Here is a 20,516-nt window from a genome sequence, read left to right on the forward strand (position 1 = left end):
AACTCAATATAACATCGGTTAGTTTTCGTTGTCTTCCATACATTCTACATAGCATTACACCCGTTCTCAATAACGACAATTTAATAAAAGAAAGTGTGGCACTTGGCCGCCGCGGTAAAGCCTATTTATTTTTTTATATATAGAGTATTTTTTCTTTGATATTAATTCAATCTACCACTACCAGAATCAGACTAAGACGCCTATATAATATGTATATACTCACTCTAACGCGTACCGGCTGCACCGGTCGCGCTTAATCTACGTCACCGATCACGCCAGACAAATTTGAGACGCAGTATGCGTTCTGTCTTGCTCTAACGCACCTATATTACGTCATCGTGTGTTAGGTTAATTTCGTTACGGAATTTCTTGATTCCGTCACCAGGCTCAGAGCCCGCGATAAAATCTATGCAATAGCTTAATAATTTGTACTTTTTAAGGTACATCTGATTTAGGGGTTGTTAAGTTGTTAGGTCTCACCTTCTTATATATTTACTTGTAAATACCTACACTGCATATTTATACATATTTTATCAGGTATTCCTGACATTCATGAGATATGAATTGAAACAGTCTACTGGCTGGCAAGCTTTATATTAGACATCTGTAAATAAACCACTTGAAAATTGTGGTAATAAAACATACTTTATTAAGCATTGTTTATGATTCAAACTAGTATTTTCAATTAAATTTTATGTTTTTGCAAGTTTGTTATTACATCATATCAATTTATAATATTTTAAAAGAAACATTACTACGTTTAATAGTGTACGTCGTAGATCGTTGATTCGAATCCCGATGAAATAATAGCTTAATGAAAATGATAGTATATTATTAGTATCTATTATTATTATTTTTATTAATGGCATATTATTTATGTAGGAGCTCATGTCTCTATTAGATTCGCGATTTGATACAGAAAATACACAATTTTTTTTGGTTACGCTCTAACTGTATATTACCAATGCCCCGCGGTTTCACTTGCTTAGAGGCCGATTAAACAAAGAAAGGCTAGTATGCTAGATATTAATAGGGCGAGATTATTTCAGGCGGCTGCAGGATTACTTCGCTCATGGGTTATTTGCTAAAAACCAAATTTTTACTTATATTTATAATTAGGAGAATGTATATCTGCCAAGTTGCCTATCAAAATTAGGCCTCTAGTATGTCATTTTCAGCTTCATTATTAAAATTGGTAAAAATGAAACAAAAATTCGAAATGCAAAACTTTCTTCTGTAATATTAAGGAGAGATTTATTTGTAGAAATTCCCTATACATCCCTATAGTTTATATTATATGCTTGAAGCATTCGTCACATTTTTTGCTAGACTACCTGCTTTACTCGGGTTATGTCAGACTATTAGTCTAACGGGCATTTTTATTTTGATTTAATACCTGTTTTTAATTATATTTGTTAATAGTTACGTCCTCGATTTATAAGTTTTGTGCGTTTTTTGTAAACTATTGTGAGGCAAGGTATCGGAATCAGTCTAACCACTTTTTGTTTGCAAATTAATACATTTTCTTCAAACACTAACGACTGACAATTATGCCTTTCTTCTTGGATACATCAAAACGAGGTATATACTCAAGACTTATTATTTTATTTTCAATTGTTTTAGAATCGATGGCCAACCAATAGTTGATCTGTGCAGAAGCTATATCCTAGAGCGTTTTTTTTAATTTTAGCTGGTGATTGATTTGGAAAATAAACAACATTTTATATATATTGGTCTCAGCTCAATGTTATATAAATTAATATACAAATTACAAATACTAATTCAACACATATTACACCATTGGCTCTTGATCAAGAGATTCGTGACTATTAAAACTACTCAAGGTAGCGATACTTGTATCTGGATTTTTCATTGAAGTGCCAGATTTACTCTGTGGTTTCGATGCCCCAGAGCTCGATGTCTGTGGCCATTTCGCGCGCATTTCACTGTCTTTATTCAATTTGGAGTCTATTTTCAAAATACCGCCGTCGGCACCGACCCTTATATTTTTCACAAGAACGTACGCACATTGACTTCCGATACTTCTAAAGTTAGTTCCCTTGGATTTTCTTATGGGCTTATAAATTGGTGCTCGACGCTTATACTGAGTCTTACATTGTCTTTTACGGTAAGTGTATTTTCTTGATGACCTTGTATTGGATGTGGTAACCTAAAAAGAATAGATAGTTTACAGATGATAAACGTAGATACGACATTAAATCTTCGTTCAGGTATAGAATACTATCATTACTTATTTATATTATTAAATCCTACAGATAACTTAAATTGCACTTATATAACAAAAACTATAATACTCAAGACATAGCCAAACATCGAATATTTAAAAAGGTGCTAAAGGAAAAATTCTTATCAAAATTAAAAAAGGCATCTTCCAGCCACCACTGCATTGTGATTTTGAGGTAAATTGACTAGCCTAAACAAGATATCTACGTAGCTGGAAGTTGGTATAATTTTATATAATAACAACACATTATTTGGTTTTGTTATTTAAACAAGCATTTAGGTTTTGAACTCCTATCTCTGTTTTATGTTTACTTATTTTTTTAACAGTAAGTCAACCTTCTGTGGGTGACTCGTCGATTTTAGGAAGAGTTTTTAAATAATTTCAATTAACGAAACTCCATTGCAGTGTTGACCTAGTGACTCTATCGCGTGACTGTCATCCTTGAGGCAGTAGGTTCGATCCCCGACTCTGCACTAATTAACTGATGAGGGAAAACATCGTGAGGAAACCGGCATGCCCAAAAAGTCGAGGGCGTATGTCAACCACAGGCGGCTGGTCTACTTGCCTATTAGATTGAAAAATGATCAGAAACAGTAATCTGAGGGCTAGACCTAAGAAGGTTGTAGCGCCTAAAGATTATGTTTTGTTTTTTTTATATTGCAGGAGGCAGACGAGCAGGAGGCTCACCAAGTTCAATCAAAATCCATTCATTACTTCTTGAGGCACGCATATCGTTCCGACAAATATTTGAAGTCTTTAAAATTTGTAATAAATTAGTAGTTCAGTTTACTTCAATACAAAAACATGACATTTCAATCGGAAATCGGAGTAGGGACGCCAACAGGTTCGAATTTAATGACGTGGAATAAGTGATACCATGATGATCTTATGTTCTAAATAAACGTATTTCATTTAAAAAAAAAGAAAGAAATTTCATTTCATTACAAAGTTATTAAAGCCAGTTTTCGCTTATATACATATATATAATAAAACCCACCTTGGCCGTAGATCTGCGTTTGCGCATCTCATCTCTAAGTTTTGGAAAAGCCGTGTTGTGTTTGTTCACCCTCCCGACGCGATCTGTACTATGCTTACCGCGTGCTTCATAATATTCTTGATGCGTGTCCCAGAACTTATCAGCGCTATTTTTTACTTTCTAGAATAGACCATATTAATACTTTTAACTTATATTATATCTTAATATATATATTTCTTGTGTGCGTGTGTATGTGACTGAACTCCTCCTAAACGACTGGACCAATTTTGATGAAATTTTTTGTGTGTGTTCGTGGAGATTCGAGAATGGTTTAGATTCACAATTTTGTCCGCTGGACAATGTTTCTTTTAATTAATTAGTAGTTGTTGATTTTGGAATGTTTTACATTGGATCCGACAGACGGCGCTACCATCGCACAAATTTTAAATAATATTCGAATTTTAATTTTAGTCTGTCCCGACAGTTAGCGCTGCGATCAAATTAAAAAAAAGTTTTGTTATCATTGTGTTATTGTAGACCATGTGCTGGATCGTTAGATATTGTCATAACATTTGAATAATAATTTTCATCAAAATGGTCCAGAATGCTTTTAGCTTTAAGTTTAAGTTAGAAATTTTCAAATTAAAGACGTATAGACAGGACAACGTCTGTCGGATCCGCTAGTTATATTTAAAATTCGTTACATTAAAATAAAAACAAACAACAAACTGTAAGGACGATAAAAAATTATTAATTTAATTAATTATACAACGGGCGGTCTTATCGCTAACAAGCGATCCCGTCCAGGCAAACCTAATAAGAAAAAAACGAATAAACTGCAAAACCAAATCAATAAAAATTTATTTACAACTAACATTGAAAATTTATGGAATCACCAAACGTAATCAAAAATAATACAATAATCTAAAATCTGAAAGCCAATCTTACTGTTAATGAATTACAATGCATAGAATAAAAAAATACATAAATTACTAAAGTCAATTTAATTAGTAACAATTGAGCAGGATAGGATGTCAATATTTGTTTAATTTTACACCGATCCCACTTATGGATAGCTTGTATCGACAGAATGCTATTACAATCCGTCAATTAGTTATTGGCACACTTTCTTTAATATTTGGATAAGATCACTATCTCAGATGGAAAAAAATGGTTAGGTTATTGTTATAAGAGAAACTATTTAAAGCTAATAATATTATTACGCCTTACAGTGGCACCTGGGTCTGTGCAGGTACTTTATAACTTACAATAGCGTGCTGCCCATGAGCGGTGACTTGAATTATTTGTTTATTAACTATTTATTGCATCATTGATAAAATCACTATCAACCAAGACAATACTTGTAAAAAACTAAAAACGAGAAGGCACAAGAGATGTAGTCATAGATGATGCAATTATTAAACTAATATAGAAATACTTAAAGCTAATCTAAGATTAGATGTATTAATGCAAAATACAAAGAAGAATAAATTAAAATTTAATATTTATTAGAGGCCTGTTCTGTTAGAATACCTGAGCTGGCTTATAATTCCTCATAGGCTGTGGTTCATCCTCCTCCATTATAATATTGTAGAAACAATCCACTATTGTAGCTGGAGAACTTTGTTTTTTATTTATTATCCTCATACCAATAAGATCTAAAAGGAAAAATTTGAAAAAAACTAAGAACATCTGGCCTTTGATCACTTTAACGTTTTCCTGTCATTTTACACGTCATTTTTGCAATGGCGCAAATCGCATGACAACTAGTTTACACTCAGTAAAGAACCAATTCGACTTAGGGTCCTTCAAGAAAAGAGCGTACAAATTCTTAAAAGGCCGGCAACGCACTCGCGAGCCCTCTGGAATCGAGTGTCCGTGAGCAGCGGTATCACTTAACATCAGGTGAGCCTCCTGCCCGTTTGCCCCTGTTCTATAAAAAAAAAGTTAAGCATGTTTGATACTGATGATATGCCAACTGTGGCCCAAAATCTACAAATACAGTATTCAGTTTAATATCGCGCAGCGCGACGACCAATAAGCCTTGAGTGGAGTATTAATGTATATAAAGTATATCCATAGCACTAATATATATGTAATAAATAGGGATGCATCGATACGCCTTTTTGCCGATACGATACCGATACCAACGCTTATTGATTGAAAATTAAGCTAAAATTTATTCATTTATTATTTATTTCCTATTTTTACACTAACTTAATACTAATACAATAGAAGACTAAGCTAAAAACAATACAAACATAATAAGTAAACACTTAAAACCTGAACCATTTTATAACTAATTATAAATAATGCAATTCTTGTGAATTCAGGCAGTGTGCAACTAAATACATCTGTCTCACACGAAATAATATTTAGGGTGCGCAAGACACATGTAAATGGTGCTTCTTTGAGTAGATTTGTACGCGCCCGGGGCACTGTCAGCAATAATATAAAATATTTTGCACACGCAGCCCCAGTCTCCCCAACATGTCTGCATTATATACTTTACCTCTAAGGACCTTAAAACATCTATATAGTGTATCAACTATCAAGTTTAGTTTAGTTTTTTAATTTTTATTATAAAATATAAACACTCACAATCTCCGAATAAGTATGATTAAAGGTTTAGTAATTAAAATTCAGAATTTAGAGTAATCATTAATTTAAAATAAACCAGTTTGTTTATTTGGTAATTCCACAGCTAATATAAATTATATATGTATAACAAAACACAATTATACTAATGATACAGTCAAAGCAATACAAAATATTATTCTTTTTACTATATTATTATATACAAAAAGGTTCAAACATAAGAAAACAATTATTGAAAACTATTAAATATATTTAACTAAGTAATACCTAATTTGGTTGTGTGGTGATGTGAAAGTAAGGGTATGAGGGAGTGTATGTGGGGTGTGCTCATGATGCAGTTGATTATTATTTATTACTAGGGATGCACCGATACCGATATATCGGCGATGTTTTAATTGCCGATACAACGATACTTTTCAAATTTCGCGCTTTATAAAATCTAATGCTTGCAAACGAGACACGCACTTTTTAGTTGGCTTTTAGCTGCCATCGCGCGTAGTATTTTTTCGATACCAAATTAAAAAAAAATACAGAATAACAAAAATCTTATCAAATACAAGTAAACATTAACAGATCTGTTATATCGGTATCGGTGCATCCCTAGTAATAAATAATAATCAACTGCATCATGAGCACACCCCACATACACTCCCTCATACCCTTACTTTCACATCACCACACAACCAAATTAGGTATTACTTAGTTAAATATATTTAATAGTTTTCAATAATTGTTTTCTTATGTTTGAACCTTTTTGTATATAATAATATAGTAAAAAGAATAATATTTTGTATTGCTTTGACTGTATCATTAGTATAATTGTGTTTTGTTATACATATATAATTTATATTAGCTGTGGAATTACCAAATAAACAAACTTATAAATAAATAAAAATGTTACGAAAGGATTTATAGTTCGTTTACTGACGATAGTTGAACGTGACGTCATAAGAAAATACTGATGGAAAAGTTGCATTTTTCAAAAGAAAATTTTAATTTTATTTGTTTGATAGATACTTTGTATGGATATAGAGGAGGGGGTAAAACACAATTGAATTGATCAAGTTACATTTATTTGTACCGAGTTTGGCTGCTCGATGGCCAAGTGGTAGAGCAATAGATGTCGATTAATTTGATATATTTGTTTTAAATATTGTTTGATGATTTGCTTTTTTAAAAGAGTACCGAGAGTTTTTTACGCCGGCTTTTTCTCTCGGCCTACACCCTCTGTCTTTGCCGATGAGTAGGGATGCCTACAAGTTCGAATTGATTGACGTGGAATAAGTGATACCTAGATGATCTTATGTTCCAAAATAAACGTTTTTTTTTATTTTTATTTATGAACGCTGCCGAAAGCGGAAGCCGATTGTGCCTCTTTGTCGCTCGTTCCGCGCTGAGTCATGGAGTCCGAAAAAAAATCGAAACAAGAGTTAGTACCGTAGCCTAACACTAGAGGCGAATACAGGGCCCATCGACTACGTTGTTTGGGGCACATCTAGCGCGTGGGCCAATCGTGAGGTGAAGGTAATTCACCTACAAACTAAAGCCAGCAATCGGCATGAGGTATCACAGAGAAGGATGATTCTCGTTTCGGAGGCCAAGGCTTTTTTTAGGAGTAGGCACAAACCGTATTCCTAATTGTAAAAAATCTGAATTGCGTCCTTAAATTAATCAGGCGTTAAATTTTGTAAGTAGTATTTATTTACATTACAACTGGGACGACAAGCTTGTTATGGAGCTTACATAGTTTTACTGTAATAATTTAATGGATGATCTGCTATAAGATTAAAATGTTAACATGTGTAACTATGTTTTATATGAAAAAAAATTAAAATCTTAAGCACAAATGGGCAATTTAGCCTATATATGTTGTAACCGCACAGATTATAATTGGGTTTTTTTAATAGACAAAAGAAATCTATTATACAGTTAAAAATGTTTTGATGTAGAAATGTTGCCACATTGCTGCCTCGTTTATATGTATTATGTGTACAGTATATTATCTTACCTTGTATATAAAAGCTATATTTTTATAGCATACTCAACTTCAATAATACCAATTTCATTCATTCTTTCAAAATTAGAATGGCAAAACAATGTTACATATTTTAAAAATTTCAGCCATGCAAGCCACTGAGAAAATTTAGAGTAATCTACACCCTAAGTATGTTTTTATAACTCATTAAACTATTAAATTATTAATATGGGTACCAAATGACATTCTCCATCTCTGTGTCAAACAAATTGAGAGCATACTATGATGGATGATGAAGAATGGTTAAGGCATGTTAAGATTATTCTTCGTTGCAGGTATGTAATCTAGCCGAGCACTACATACCAAATTTTTCCACCAAGACTTCAAAAACACTTAACCATTCAGGAATGGAGTCATTTACGTTTTATAAATAATAATTAATAAGATAGCTTACTTTGATAACATTGAGATAGTAAAGACCCTTTTATTTTAAACACATTTAAAAACTAATACAATAAATTTATACCAATCATGTTTTCTAATGTCACAAGTTGTATTGTCATATTTAAGTAATTCTATGACCAAATTTAATATAGATTATATAAAAGCACTGGCTGGCAGTTCTTTTTAAATTTAGTAGTACATATTACAATGCAACCAAGAGCAACATACTGTCTGTTTAATTTTAACCAACTTCAAAATAAAGAAGCTTATTATGATCAGCATTTTATCTTGTTGGCATTATATTATTATTTAAAATTAGACTTTCAAACATCATGAATGGATCAGTGAGTGTCATTTGTGATCAGTAATGTCATGAGTGTATTTTGATCAAAAGAACTTCTTTCTTAAAATCAGGTGAATTTGAACTAAATAATCCAGCCCAGTACATGACTATCACACATCTAGTGTAAACTCAAATAATAGAACAGAAATGCTATAGGCTTTTATTTATCACTTCTTTGTCTTTAAACTTTTGTGTCTGCCAGAAGAACACAGAAGTTCCAAGCATTTAGGAACTGCTTGTTTATTATGGAAATAATTTTACAATTAATAATTACCATTATTTCAGCAAAGCCTAGTACATACTATAGAATTTTTAAAAAATGTGTCCTATACGGATAAATAGTTATAGCTTAAACTGATATAAATGTACACCATCCAAAAGTTTGTTCCATCATACCCTTATCTTGTTGATCAATATATCCTAAGTTATTTAGTAATATTTATGTCTTGTCAAAGCTTCCATTCAACTGATTGAAGAGTAAAGATACCCTGTTGTGTTCCTATACCAGTATATGAACAAAAACAATAATATGGAAAGTTGGAAATTGTATAATTCACATCAACTTACATCACAATCACTTATCCAATCTTACTTTAGGTTTTAAAATAGCTTAGACCTAGGTTAGAGACTATCGACGTCCACGGCCGCGGCCCCCGCGACCTCCTCTGGGACCGCCACGACCACCTCTTCCTCTTCCACGACCGCCTCTAGTACCACCTCGCTGGAAACCTTCGCGTTTCCCTCTGCCCTTAGGTGTGTCATCAATTAGTAGAGTTTCCAAAGGTAAACTGTCAGGAAGTAAGTAATACCGAATGTTGTTCCCACGTATACTCAATGTCTCCAATTGAAGCTCCTCTTTGTTCTTCAGCGTTACTTTTACAGCTTTCAAATGTGTGTTCATTGCAACATCGACGCCGGTGATCGTTCCATGAACTACGCTTCCATTTTTGAGTTCAATTGTAACCGTCTCGTGACTCAATTTCATTAAAAAACGCACTAGCTTCATATTTCTTTAGTTTTATTATCTAGTATTAATAAAAACAATGAAAGAGTTGATACGCCGATTATAACCTCAAGCTAAAATTTATGATTCTTTAAATGACAGCGACACTATCAAACGACAAACACTAACAATAAAAAATATGGTGGTTATTTCTATAGTCTCTGACTAACACAATTCACAGTATCACATCAATGCAGTGATACACATTGAAGTATTGCTAGTCGTTATAAAGAAATAAACATTATTTGGTTTCCAAGGTTTCTGTTACATTTAATACGAAAGCTTAAAATAGCGTTTTTTCTTTGATAGAATTAATAGTTATATTCTGTACAAACTACTTATACATTTTAATATTATATAACTATGAATCCTGAAGTTATATTAGAAGATCCAGAAGTAGATATCGAGGCGGTAACTAAAGAAAAAGAAATACCAATTTGCGCTCGTTTAGTATTTACAAAAGAGCAGGTATATTACTCTATATTAATTTACCTATATACTCAAAATAAACAATATACTTATTGAGGTAACAAGTTTATTCGAGAACTAATTCGAATATAAAATACCTACTTAAATCTACTAGCTGTTGAATCAAGATGGTCACAAAATCGTTCAGGTTGTCATTCTAAGTAAATGTAAATATTATATAATATTGCTAGAAATGGAAAATATTAACTTGGATTTATCTGTGACTGCCGAATTTTCAAATAAATCCGATAAAGATGGGAAAGAAACTCATCAGGCTCAATCCTTAAAATTTTTCGATGTTAAAGCTAAATTAGAGCTAACTGCATCGCAGGTATAAACATTTCTATAAAAAAATCTGTTCCAAACAAATAAAAAAATCTAAATTAAATTATGCCTGGGACACAAGTTTTTAATGATAAATTACGAAGGAGAATAGTGGCAAAGATTGAACTGAGTGTTTTGAGTGATAAAATATGTACCTTAATATTTTTTTTTAAAGACGATTACATGGACTACTTACCCGGCGTCATCGACAAGGATCTCGTAATCAATATATACTTTCTTCTTTAATTTTTTTTTTCAGAAAAACGATTTACACGAAGCGTTCAACCTTTTAGATTACAATGGAGAAGGCAAAATCAAAGCAGAAGATTTTCGTGTAGCCATAAAGGCTTTAGGTATATTTACTGTCCTTATTATAAAGAACCAGTATAATATATTTTATGCATTATTAAATAACTTCTTGTAATCAAATTCTTTAGTAAGTTCCTTTTTATTTTCAATAGGATATGAACCTACGAAAGAAGAACTTCAAAAAATGATTAATGGCGTGGATAAAGGTCTTACTGGCAAATTGAGTTTTGAGAACTTTGAAACCGCTATTATGCGTAAAATAATGTCTCTGGATACTGATGGTGATATAATGAAAAGTTTTAGGCTCTTTGATATGGATGACTGTGGTAATTTAATTTTGTCTTAATTTAAAATGATATATTCAGTGACGATATCGTAGGAAAGTTTCAAAAACAAATGGAGAAATATATTTTTAGGATTTATTAGTTTTGAAAATCTGAAACAAGTTACTAAAATATTAGGAATTTACTTAAGTGATCAAGAAATTGAAGAAATGATTGATGATGCTGACAAGGACTTCGATGGATTCGTAAGTTTTTTATCCATATATATACACTGAAATTTATACATATATTTTGAAGTTATACATCTTTTGGCGCGATGGAGATAAAATGATAAGTGTGAATTTTTAGGATGCGCGCGCACACCGTCACCTAAATTCGACATCGTAAAGTTTAGGTGGCACGGAAATCGATAACCATGTTCAAGTTGTATTTTCTAGTATTTTTATATTTAGATCACGTGCTTCGTAACAGTACAATTAAACAGTGTGAATAAATAAATATTATTTTGGTTATTTTAAACTTATTTAATTAAATAAAATCTGTTTGATTAATTTTAATATTTATCCTTAATCGCTACTGCATTTTAGTTATTTTTTTCAATACGCCAAAGAAGTATACACACCCTTTTTTTAATGTTTGTATCTTTTCTTACAGATTTCTGTTCAAGAGTTTATGAGAATGATTAAAAACTCGGTTGATATCGTTACTCCATAACTACAACACTGCTGTCTTTTCACATATCAAAATATAATTTATTAATAACCATTGTTTTTTTTTTCAATAAATATTATTACTCTATATCACTAATACAATCAATAGTACTTATTAATAGTAATTATTTTTAAAGTTGGTAGCACTTGTAGGATTTAAATTTTCGAAAATTCAAAGTCGTTGACAGTTTGACATTTAATTTTTTTAAATTCATGAACGTTAACTGTAAATATTTGTTTTATTAGAAATCCTGTTTACAAATATCGTGGACAAGCCTAAGTAAAAGAAATTGTTAAGGTTAAATCAAGTGCAATCATTATATATAATATGGGTAAGTAAACAATAAATTATATTGGTAACTAAAAATCGGAGTAAGTTTCGGTTGCTTTTTGTCGCGTCATTTTGGTGTGATCAATTGGTCAAGTTAATTATTTTGTATATTCTTAAAACATGTTCATTCATGTAGGCATTGATTTCATAGAGATTTCCATCTAGATAAATACTTCTTAATAAATACAAATGACTGTATGTATTATAAAATTGTTAATAAAAAATTTCATAAATCATTACAGAAATAAAGTTAACAACTGTGGTCTCAATTAATAGGCATGATAATAAAATACATTTATTTCCAGCTTCTGATGCTTTCGATGAAATATCTGAAAAATGTGAGAAACTGATGTGGAAAGTAATAGAAACACGGAAACATTATGGGAAGCAGTGCATAGAATACCAACAAAAATCGTCACAGTGTGAAATGTCATTATTAAAGTTGCAATTAAATTCAATATCAAAATTAAAACCACCAACAAGAAGGCACGAAATACCAAAACTACCATACAAAGAAATGATGCAAGATATGGATGATTTCAAAAGTGAGATTTTATCAAATGAGAGAAAATTACAAACTTTAATGAAAAAAATAAAAACAGCAGAGGATATTGCAGTTCATATTAAAAGTGATAGAATTAATAAACTGGCAAAAAAACCATTTACTGTCAATACTTTTTTGTTAGCAGCAAAGGGTAAAGTCCAAGATGGATCTTAGTAAATTATATTATAAGTACAGAGTTTACAATGGGAAGGATGACTATTCTGTCAAGGTGCAATTCAAGTGCCGTGTAGGCGCCATGTAACTGATACCTAAACTGTCTAATGGACAACTATTGTGTATAAAGCTAAATAAAGTCCCAGTGATGAATGTACTCTTGAGCTCAATTGTATATTATAATATTTATCCAATATATTTAGTGCCATTCTTAAATGTAATAAAATTAAATACATAGTCGGTTCTTATAATATATGCTTATTTCTTATTGTTATATTTCTTTTTTTTATTATAAGCCCAAAATCATCTTCATAAGTCTAGATATTGGTGGAAATGAAATAAATTATGTGCAGTAGTTTTTAAGTTTATCTGAAAGATATATTGATACAGCAGAGGATTTATTTTTATATACATAAAGCAGAATCGGCCAAGCGTTGCTGTGGCTAAGGTTTTTGTTATATTACATAGTATTAAATTAATCAAGGGAAACCATAGGAGAACTAATGTGAAACTTTGTTACCACGACACGGACCTAAACTAAAAGAAATAAAACTGATAAACAAATAATTTGCAATAAAATAAAATTGCGACTATAATTAAAGATCTTACCTATCCTATCTCTCAAGTTGGATTGCATATCATGGTGATAGCATGGTGTGCTAATTTTATTATAATTGGTTAAGTGGTTTAGGAGTCCATTCAGGACAAACATTGTGACACGAGATTTATATATATAAAGATATGAACCATATATGTCTCATCATTTATAAGAAACATTCAGATATTGGCATAATATAGATTCACAGTACAATGCAATGTGACAGTCTGATCTAAAGATTTAATCCTCTTACGGGTGATAACTAAGTAATAATAAACAGGGTCAAACACGTTATTAAGATAAAATTTTGCTCTTATTTCTGAATAATATACCAGTCAAAACTACTTTTGTCTTGTCGCTACATTTATCAAAACAATGATTTTGTCTAAAGAGTTTAAAAGAATAAAGTCAATGCTTGCTCAATAAGACATTTTCTCAACAGATGAGATATGTCTTCGAGACCCTCATTAGGAAATACATATTTGATGTGTAGTTTCATTGGCAAGATTTGGATGTGTTTATATAAAAAAGACAAAAAATCTACCAAATTTTTTGGTTTAATGTATTGAATTTGTGATAAGGAAGGCTAGAAAATCATATTATTGCTTACAAATTATGGTTCATTCAGAATTTTAATAACTAAAATTTTTAACCTGTAGTATTGATATAAACAAAATCTTTACTGTAGTTAAGTATAAATAGTGAAACATGATTTGGCTTATCAAAGGACAGTGATTGCATAGAACATGTGATCAGTATAATATCATGGTACTTATGTGCAAAATTGTATTTTTGTACTGATGTACTTAAATAATATATTTTACTGTTTTATGAAAATATTTACTATTTTTATTTTTAAATATTTATTTATTTATTTACACTTTGTTGCATTACATAAAAGGAAAATATTAAACATAATTTAATGACAAGCAACTGGCAACAACTATTACTATCTTAAACCTATTATTAACTATTGAAATATTGTTCTAGATATGATAAAAAAGGAAGTAGTGTTTTCAATAAATGCAAGTATCCATAGCTTATTTTAATTATCAACTTGCCTTACTTTAAAATTTTTCTATATTAGTGAAATGTATTAAAATATTGAATTTTATTTACCAAAAGTAATTCTTTTTCTTTATATATTTATATAGAAGAAAATATCCAGGCATAGGCTAACGAAAGCTTATTATCATAATTATTATGGACCCTGACCATCAAATGATGTCGAATTGATTTCGCCACATGCCTTCATACAATAAAATAAAAATACAACACAATTTTACCTTCTGATAGTAATTAGTTACAATACAAATTGTGTTTATATTTTGTTAGCAGTACCTATAGATAATGGAAGTCAAATAACGATTGCTGTACTAAATGTGTATTGTGTACACTGTACATCCCATTGTGTTGCTGGGTGTATTACAATTACATAGTATGTATACATTATTGAAATCAAATAGTATGTACTATGTATGTAATACATACTGCTTTCAATAATTATTTAAACAGACATCAAATACATTACATGATTACACTGTATTTCGGTGTTACTTTTAAGTTATGCATGAAGCATCCATACTATGGTTCAAAATATAATAATATCAATATTGTTATCTGTGGGATGAAGAATTTTTTAATTTGTTGCTATAGTTACCACTTACCACATTATTTGGCGCAGTCAGTAGGGCAAAACTAGTAACAATTATATGAATTGTTATTAATTTGATGTGCAAAAATGTCGGACGTGCAAAGTCTTTTTAAGAAAAACTCAATAATTCCGGATATCATAACGATTGCTCCTTCAGAAATATTAAATGTTCAGTATCAAAGTGGGGTTACTGTTGATTTGGGTAAAGAGTTGACTCCCACTCAAGTCAAGGACAAACCTGTAGTAAAATGGGCTTGTAAAGATACCGAGTATTATACTTTAGCCATGATTGACCCTGACGCACCTAGCCGTGAAAACCCAAAATTTCGTGAATGGCACCATTGGCTAGTGGGAAACATTTATGGGGGTGACCTTAATAAAGGAGAAGTCCTTTCTGACTATATTGGTTCCGGACCACCGAAAGGTACCGGATTACATAGATATGTATTTTTAGTTTTTAAACAACAAGAAAAATGTAATTTTTCTAAAGTCCCAAAACTGCCCAATAATTCCGGAGACAAAAGAGGCAAGTTTTCTATTGCTAAGTTTGCTCAAGAATATAAGTTGGGTACACCTATAGCTGGAAATTTTTATCTCGCAAAGTATGATGATTATGTCCCAAAATTGTACGCTAAATTAAAGGGATAAATATTTTTTTTACCTATTTATACAAAGTATTAAACTTTCTGTAAAATTGAAAAATAATGAACATGTGCATAATAGACTAGATTTGTCTATGGCGTCAATCGATATCTATATCCGTCTCCGTTGCGTGACATTACTCATTTTTCGGTCAAAGTCGCCATCATCCGCCATTACCTTTTGGAGTTTGCGTAAATTGGTCGTTGCACTGCGTGCTACAATCATCAGCTTTGTTAGTGACAGTTTTCAGTGCGTTGTATCGCAGTGTTTTATTGAAACAAAGAGTATCGACGTTATATCGTATGTCCATCCAGAATCTCAACACATTCGACCCATTCGCCGATGCTATCAAAAGCTCGGAAGACGATGTTCAAGATGGATTAGTCCACGTGCGGATCCAGCAGCGGAACGGGCGTAAAACATTAACAACGATACAGGGCCTCTCCTCGGAATATGACTTGAAGAAGATCGTGCGGGCATGCAAAAAGGAGTTTGCGTGCAATGGTACAGTAGTGGAACATCCCGAATACGGTGAAGTTCTACAACTGCAAGGCGACCAACGTGAAAACATTTGTCAGTGGCTCACCAAGTCAGGCCTGGTAAAGCCCGAGCAACTAAAAGTACACGGTTTTTAGACCGCAACATGACGTGTGACATCATCATAGTTTCTAAATCGTGCGCGTAACCTAACGAATAATGTATTTAGAAAGCACAGATATTTACAGAGATTATATCGAAGAGGCCTGCTTCGCGCCCTGTGCCTTGCTGTCTACCACTAATGTAAAAAATAAATATATAACTAATCAACGCCGTCTTCACAGACAGCTTTAGTTGCAATTAATACCTAACGAAATAGTTAATAACTCACGTTTTGTTTTTTACTACATTATTATTAAATTGCTGTAATAAGTATATGATGTGTCTCAATAATTAAAAACATGTTTTTGTAAGTGTTCTCTTTCATTCACTCTTGGGTACAATGTCCTCTAACAGTAAATTCAGTGAAAGCGGGTTTTGCCATCTGTATAGTGAATAAATTCCAAATGTCAGCTTTATAAATAACTTCTTTTTAATATTTCATGAATTGGCCTATGCCAGCTGAAATATTCCACTGTTATTAATTTGTTTATAATCTTATTACTGACAAGTAGTTTCACCATAAATTAACAAATGAAGTAGTATTAATAAGTTATTAAATGTATGGCCATGTAGCATATAATATCTTGATGACATAGTAATAACAAGTACTACCTTAGAAATTAACACAATGCAAGGAAGTAATGAGTCATGGCCTTATTTTATCGCTAAACAATGTTGAGGTCATCTACTTGTAATAATAAATCATGATTTAGATATATTTTTTGTATGATGGCAAATGCTTAAAAAATAATTATTATCAATATTCATACTTTTCAATTTATGTAATGAGCCATTCTGTGTAACTTATCCTTTGAGTTTCTTGTCATGTGTATTGTTTCTATGTTTTGTATAGTTGGGTATACACAATACCTGTGATATTGAAATAAACTAGAGCAAAAAAAGATATTAAAAGTACCTACCTAACTAGGACAAAATAAAAATAATTTGAGTGTATGACCAACCAGGCTCCAGAAGATAAACCACTCCTTATATGGATATTGTATTTGTTTTTACAACAAACTCTCAAGTGAAACTAGAGAATTATCACTAAATAAATTCAAAGCCCTCCATAAAAGTAAATTAATCAATAAAGCTTTTTATGAACGTGACAAATACTTATATGATCCTAATCCTTGATTTTCTCCAGTTCAAACAGGCAGTTCTTGCCCGCTCTACGCCCTTGATTTGCAAACTGGTAGTAAATGTAAATTTACAATTAATTTAATTTTTTGATATTCTTAAGTGTACTTAAACTAGTAACAACTAGTTTGAGCTTGAGTATACTTGTATTAAACATACACTAATGTATGTTTAATACAAGTATGTGTACTCAAACTCAAAATATCTTTATTCATATCAGGTAGCACCTATATGAATATATTTTGAACTTGAGTATACTTGTATTTAACATACATTGGTGTATAGTTTAAAGAATGAAAGAAAATTGGAAATTTATGGGTGATGAAAATGAAGTTTACATTTTTTAATAGGTTTATTTGTGATAGTGCTTTTGCTGATATTAATGTATTGTATTGAGCAGTGAGCTCTGCTAGACGGTTGCATTTTTGACTTACGGCCGACTTACACGATTGACGATAACAATTATTTACCTCTACATAAGCTGTGGTGAAAATCACAGACTAGTATATATGTCACCGTAAGATTGTAAACATCGTTATATTACAATCTATCCAGTAAGATTGTAAACTATCGATAGATTGTGAACCGTATCATTATGATTGCAATTTAACGCATTATTTTTCGCTAGATTGTAATCTATCGATGGAAAGCGGTCAAATTGTGAACCGGCGTAGGACGGAATGCAACTCGCGCTCTGATTGGTTGAACGGTATGTGCCCCCGCCACCCCGGCCACACGTCATATTTGTTTGTTATTTCTATTTTTATAATTTGTGCTTAAAGACATAATAATTGTTGAATTTTTTTGAAATTTTTAATTAGAATTTGTGTTTGTAGAATAAATATTTCGTTACAATTTGTTTCTAACATATGTCAGGATTTCTAATTTCCTATTAAATAATAAATTTATTTTATTTAAGTGACACGTCTATTTCATATTTTCTAAATGAAATGAGACCGACCAATCAGGAAGAACTTGCAGACAGTTGACAATTTGACGCGGGACATATTGTAATTTAACGGTTTCACTTCGGTAGATTACAATATAGCGAAAAATGATGCGTTAAATTGCAATCATAATGATACGGTTCACAATCAATCGATAGTTTACAATCTTACTAGATAGATTGTAATATAACGATGTTTACAATCTTACGGTGACATATATATATATAAATGCTATTATTATTTTGTATCAAATGTCAATAGTCAATGAAAATTGATGCAGTTTGGACATTTGGAATATGATAAATGAAACTGTCATATTTGACATATTGATTCAACTACGAGAGTACCAGATTCGTTTTAATTTTTCACAAATTTTACTTAAACCATTAAAAACAATAATATAATATAGTACAATAAGGTTTTGTTCATAAAGCATTTAGAATAATGAACTTGTAGGCCATTATTGTAATCACATCATTGTACCACTTTTCCATTTATAAGGTAAAACTAAATAATATATAGTATTATAAAAATTGTTAACATTTTCATAAATAGTTTTTTGTATGTTGTTTTAGAGTTTAAAATGTCAGATAAGCACTTTAAGTTGGGGCAAAGGGTGCTAGTTACTGGAAAGAATGTGAAAGGAGCTATTGCCTATTTTGGTTGTCCAACATTTGCATCTGGCAATTGGGTCGGTATTATACTTGATGAGCCCAAAGGGAAGAACAATGGTACAGTACGCGGCCACGCATATTTCCAGGTACAATAAATTCTATATAATTGTCTACTGTTCATATAATCACAAATGGATTGAAATGGGCATAAGAAACTCAAAACTGATTTTCATATAGCTAGACAACTACTGAACTATAGCAGTAATTCCACGCATTACTTGGCTAGAAAAGATTGGGCATTGTGAGAAATAATTTTATGACTAACATGCATATTATGGACCTTGGACATTTTCTAATAATTCTCATGAAATTAAGTATAATGAATTTTTGTGTCTATGATTGTACAACCTCATTATGAAAGCTTCATTACAGGACAGTACAGTTTATCATTCATGATTATGTTTTAATAATAAATAATATAATTTTACCCTACACTTCAATAAATTAAATTATGTTTTAAATATGAAAAGCAATGGCTTGTAAATCAATATTTATTTCAGTGCGATGAAAACTGTGGTATATTTATTCGTCCAAACCAGCTTCAAATATTGGATGCAGATGATAATCCAATGGAAACCTCCATGACAACATCCAGTGAAGACACAAAGACATCTATACCAAATCGGCGGCTAAGCAGGTATGTATTAAAATTAGCACAAAAGTAATTAATTCAAAATAACTTTTATTTATCATACATTCTGCTGAATAATCATAATAATAATTTATTTCTTAGTAGAACTAGTGAAAAAAATTGAAGATATGTATACACTAACTAAACTATAAAATTATTTAAATATTTTGACTTCAATATTATTTAAATGATTTTTTTTGTATATAAATTTGTAAAATATTATAGTAAATCCTTTAGGAACATGATATAGACTAAACTTTAAAAGTACCAGTTTAACCAACCATTTCAATAATAATAATAGAAACAACTATCTACTTAATAACTTTTCTATAATAGTAAAAATTTAATATGTACTGTATAGGTATTTTAAAAAGTATATTTCTAAGTGTTTCAACAAAGAGACAGTGTATGGAAGCTGGGAATAAACGGTATACAATACATATAAGATATACGAAGCAAGTATTTTTGTTATTTAATCTCATAAAGCTAGTCTAGGCTCAGTAAATTATTATTATACATTAAATCTTTAGTGTTTAGGGAATTTAGTTTTAATTGTGTTAGATGTAAAAAGTATTTCGCATATGTGTAAACAAATAGATCATTCCAGAATCATACATCTTGCTGCTTTAACTAGATTAATTAAATTGCTATGTAGATATTTAAGAAGAGAAGTTTAAGAGTTGACTGTTAACTTCTATGACTCTTGTATGACAGTATTAAATTTCTACTGGAAGTGAATGTTAATCCAATATTATATTTTTGTTGTTTGTTTAGTCTATGTTTATAATGAAGGTTTTGGTGAACTTAATATTTAATTCTTGTTTCCGGAGTACTAAGAAACATATAATGGAGAAATAATTTAA

General features: G+C 31.0%; 5 protein-coding genes and 1 long non-coding RNA gene across 14 annotated transcripts in view; 4 read left to right on the forward strand and 2 right to left on the reverse strand.

Moving 5' to 3' along the window:
* Positions 1-2,036: 2,036 nt before the first annotated feature.
* Positions 2,037-5,018, reverse strand: LOC111000763. The gene is made up of 3 exons (XR_006751020.1): positions 4,755-5,018; positions 3,243-3,401; positions 2,037-2,170 (listed from the first exon to the last, which is right to left on the reverse strand). It is a non-coding gene; the product is annotated as an uncharacterized LOC111000763 (long non-coding RNA).
* Positions 5,019-9,111: 4,093 nt separating this feature from the next.
* On the reverse strand, positions 9,112-9,724 carry LOC111000764 (probable small nuclear ribonucleoprotein Sm D1). The gene has a single exon (XM_022270327.2). The coding sequence runs from the start codon at positions 9,585-9,587 to the stop codon at positions 9,210-9,212; it is 378 nt and encodes a 125-aa protein (XP_022126019.1). The 5' UTR covers positions 9,588-9,724; the 3' UTR covers positions 9,112-9,209.
* Positions 9,725-9,876: 152 nt separating this feature from the next.
* LOC111000762 (caltractin-like) lies at positions 9,877-12,005 on the forward strand. 2 transcript variants are annotated; one of them, XM_022270321.2, is made up of 5 exons: positions 9,877-10,052; positions 10,636-10,729; positions 10,838-11,011; positions 11,102-11,214; positions 11,624-12,005. In XM_022270321.2, exons 1-5 carry the CDS (start codon positions 9,948-9,950, stop codon positions 11,681-11,683), a joined length of 546 nt encoding a protein of 181 aa, XP_022126013.1. In that variant the 5' UTR covers positions 9,877-9,947; the 3' UTR covers positions 11,684-12,005. The 2 variants fall into 2 exon arrangements, with proteins under 2 accessions (XP_022126013.1, XP_022126012.1); XM_022270320.2 differs by lacking the exon at positions 9,877-10,052 and adding an exon at positions 10,080-10,383.
* A 3,030-nt stretch (positions 12,006-15,035) lies between these two features.
* On the forward strand, positions 15,036-15,658 carry LOC111000759 (protein D2-like). Its single transcript, XM_022270318.2, has one exon. The coding sequence runs from the start codon at positions 15,068-15,070 to the stop codon at positions 15,626-15,628; it is 561 nt and encodes a 186-aa protein (XP_022126010.1). The 5' UTR covers positions 15,036-15,067; the 3' UTR covers positions 15,629-15,658.
* A 125-nt stretch (positions 15,659-15,783) lies between these two features.
* On the forward strand, positions 15,784-16,572 carry LOC111000760 (eukaryotic translation initiation factor eIF1). The gene has a single exon (XM_022270319.2). The coding sequence runs from the start codon at positions 15,925-15,927 to the stop codon at positions 16,255-16,257; it is 333 nt and encodes a 110-aa protein (XP_022126011.1). The 5' UTR covers positions 15,784-15,924; the 3' UTR covers positions 16,258-16,572.
* A 2,106-nt stretch (positions 16,573-18,678) lies between these two features.
* The window catches only part of LOC110995426 (dynactin subunit 1), a 32,045-nt gene continuing 30,207 nt past the window's right edge, over positions 18,679-20,516 (forward strand). For all 8 annotated transcript variants that reach the window (XM_045633578.1, XM_045633581.1, XM_045633584.1 and 5 more), the window contains exons 1-3: positions 18,679-18,849; positions 18,924-19,108; positions 19,523-19,659. In XM_045633578.1, coding sequence (XP_045489534.1) covers positions 18,932-19,108; positions 19,523-19,659 — 314 coding nt within the window. In that variant the 5' untranslated portion in view covers positions 18,679-18,849; positions 18,924-18,931. The remainder of the gene's footprint in view (positions 18,850-18,923; positions 19,109-19,522; positions 19,660-20,516) is intronic.

This window comes from Pieris rapae, chromosome 24 (assembly GCF_905147795.1).
Source record: "Pieris rapae chromosome 24, ilPieRapa1.1, whole genome shotgun sequence".
Classification (NCBI taxonomy): Eukaryota; Metazoa; Arthropoda; class Insecta; order Lepidoptera; family Pieridae; genus Pieris; species Pieris rapae.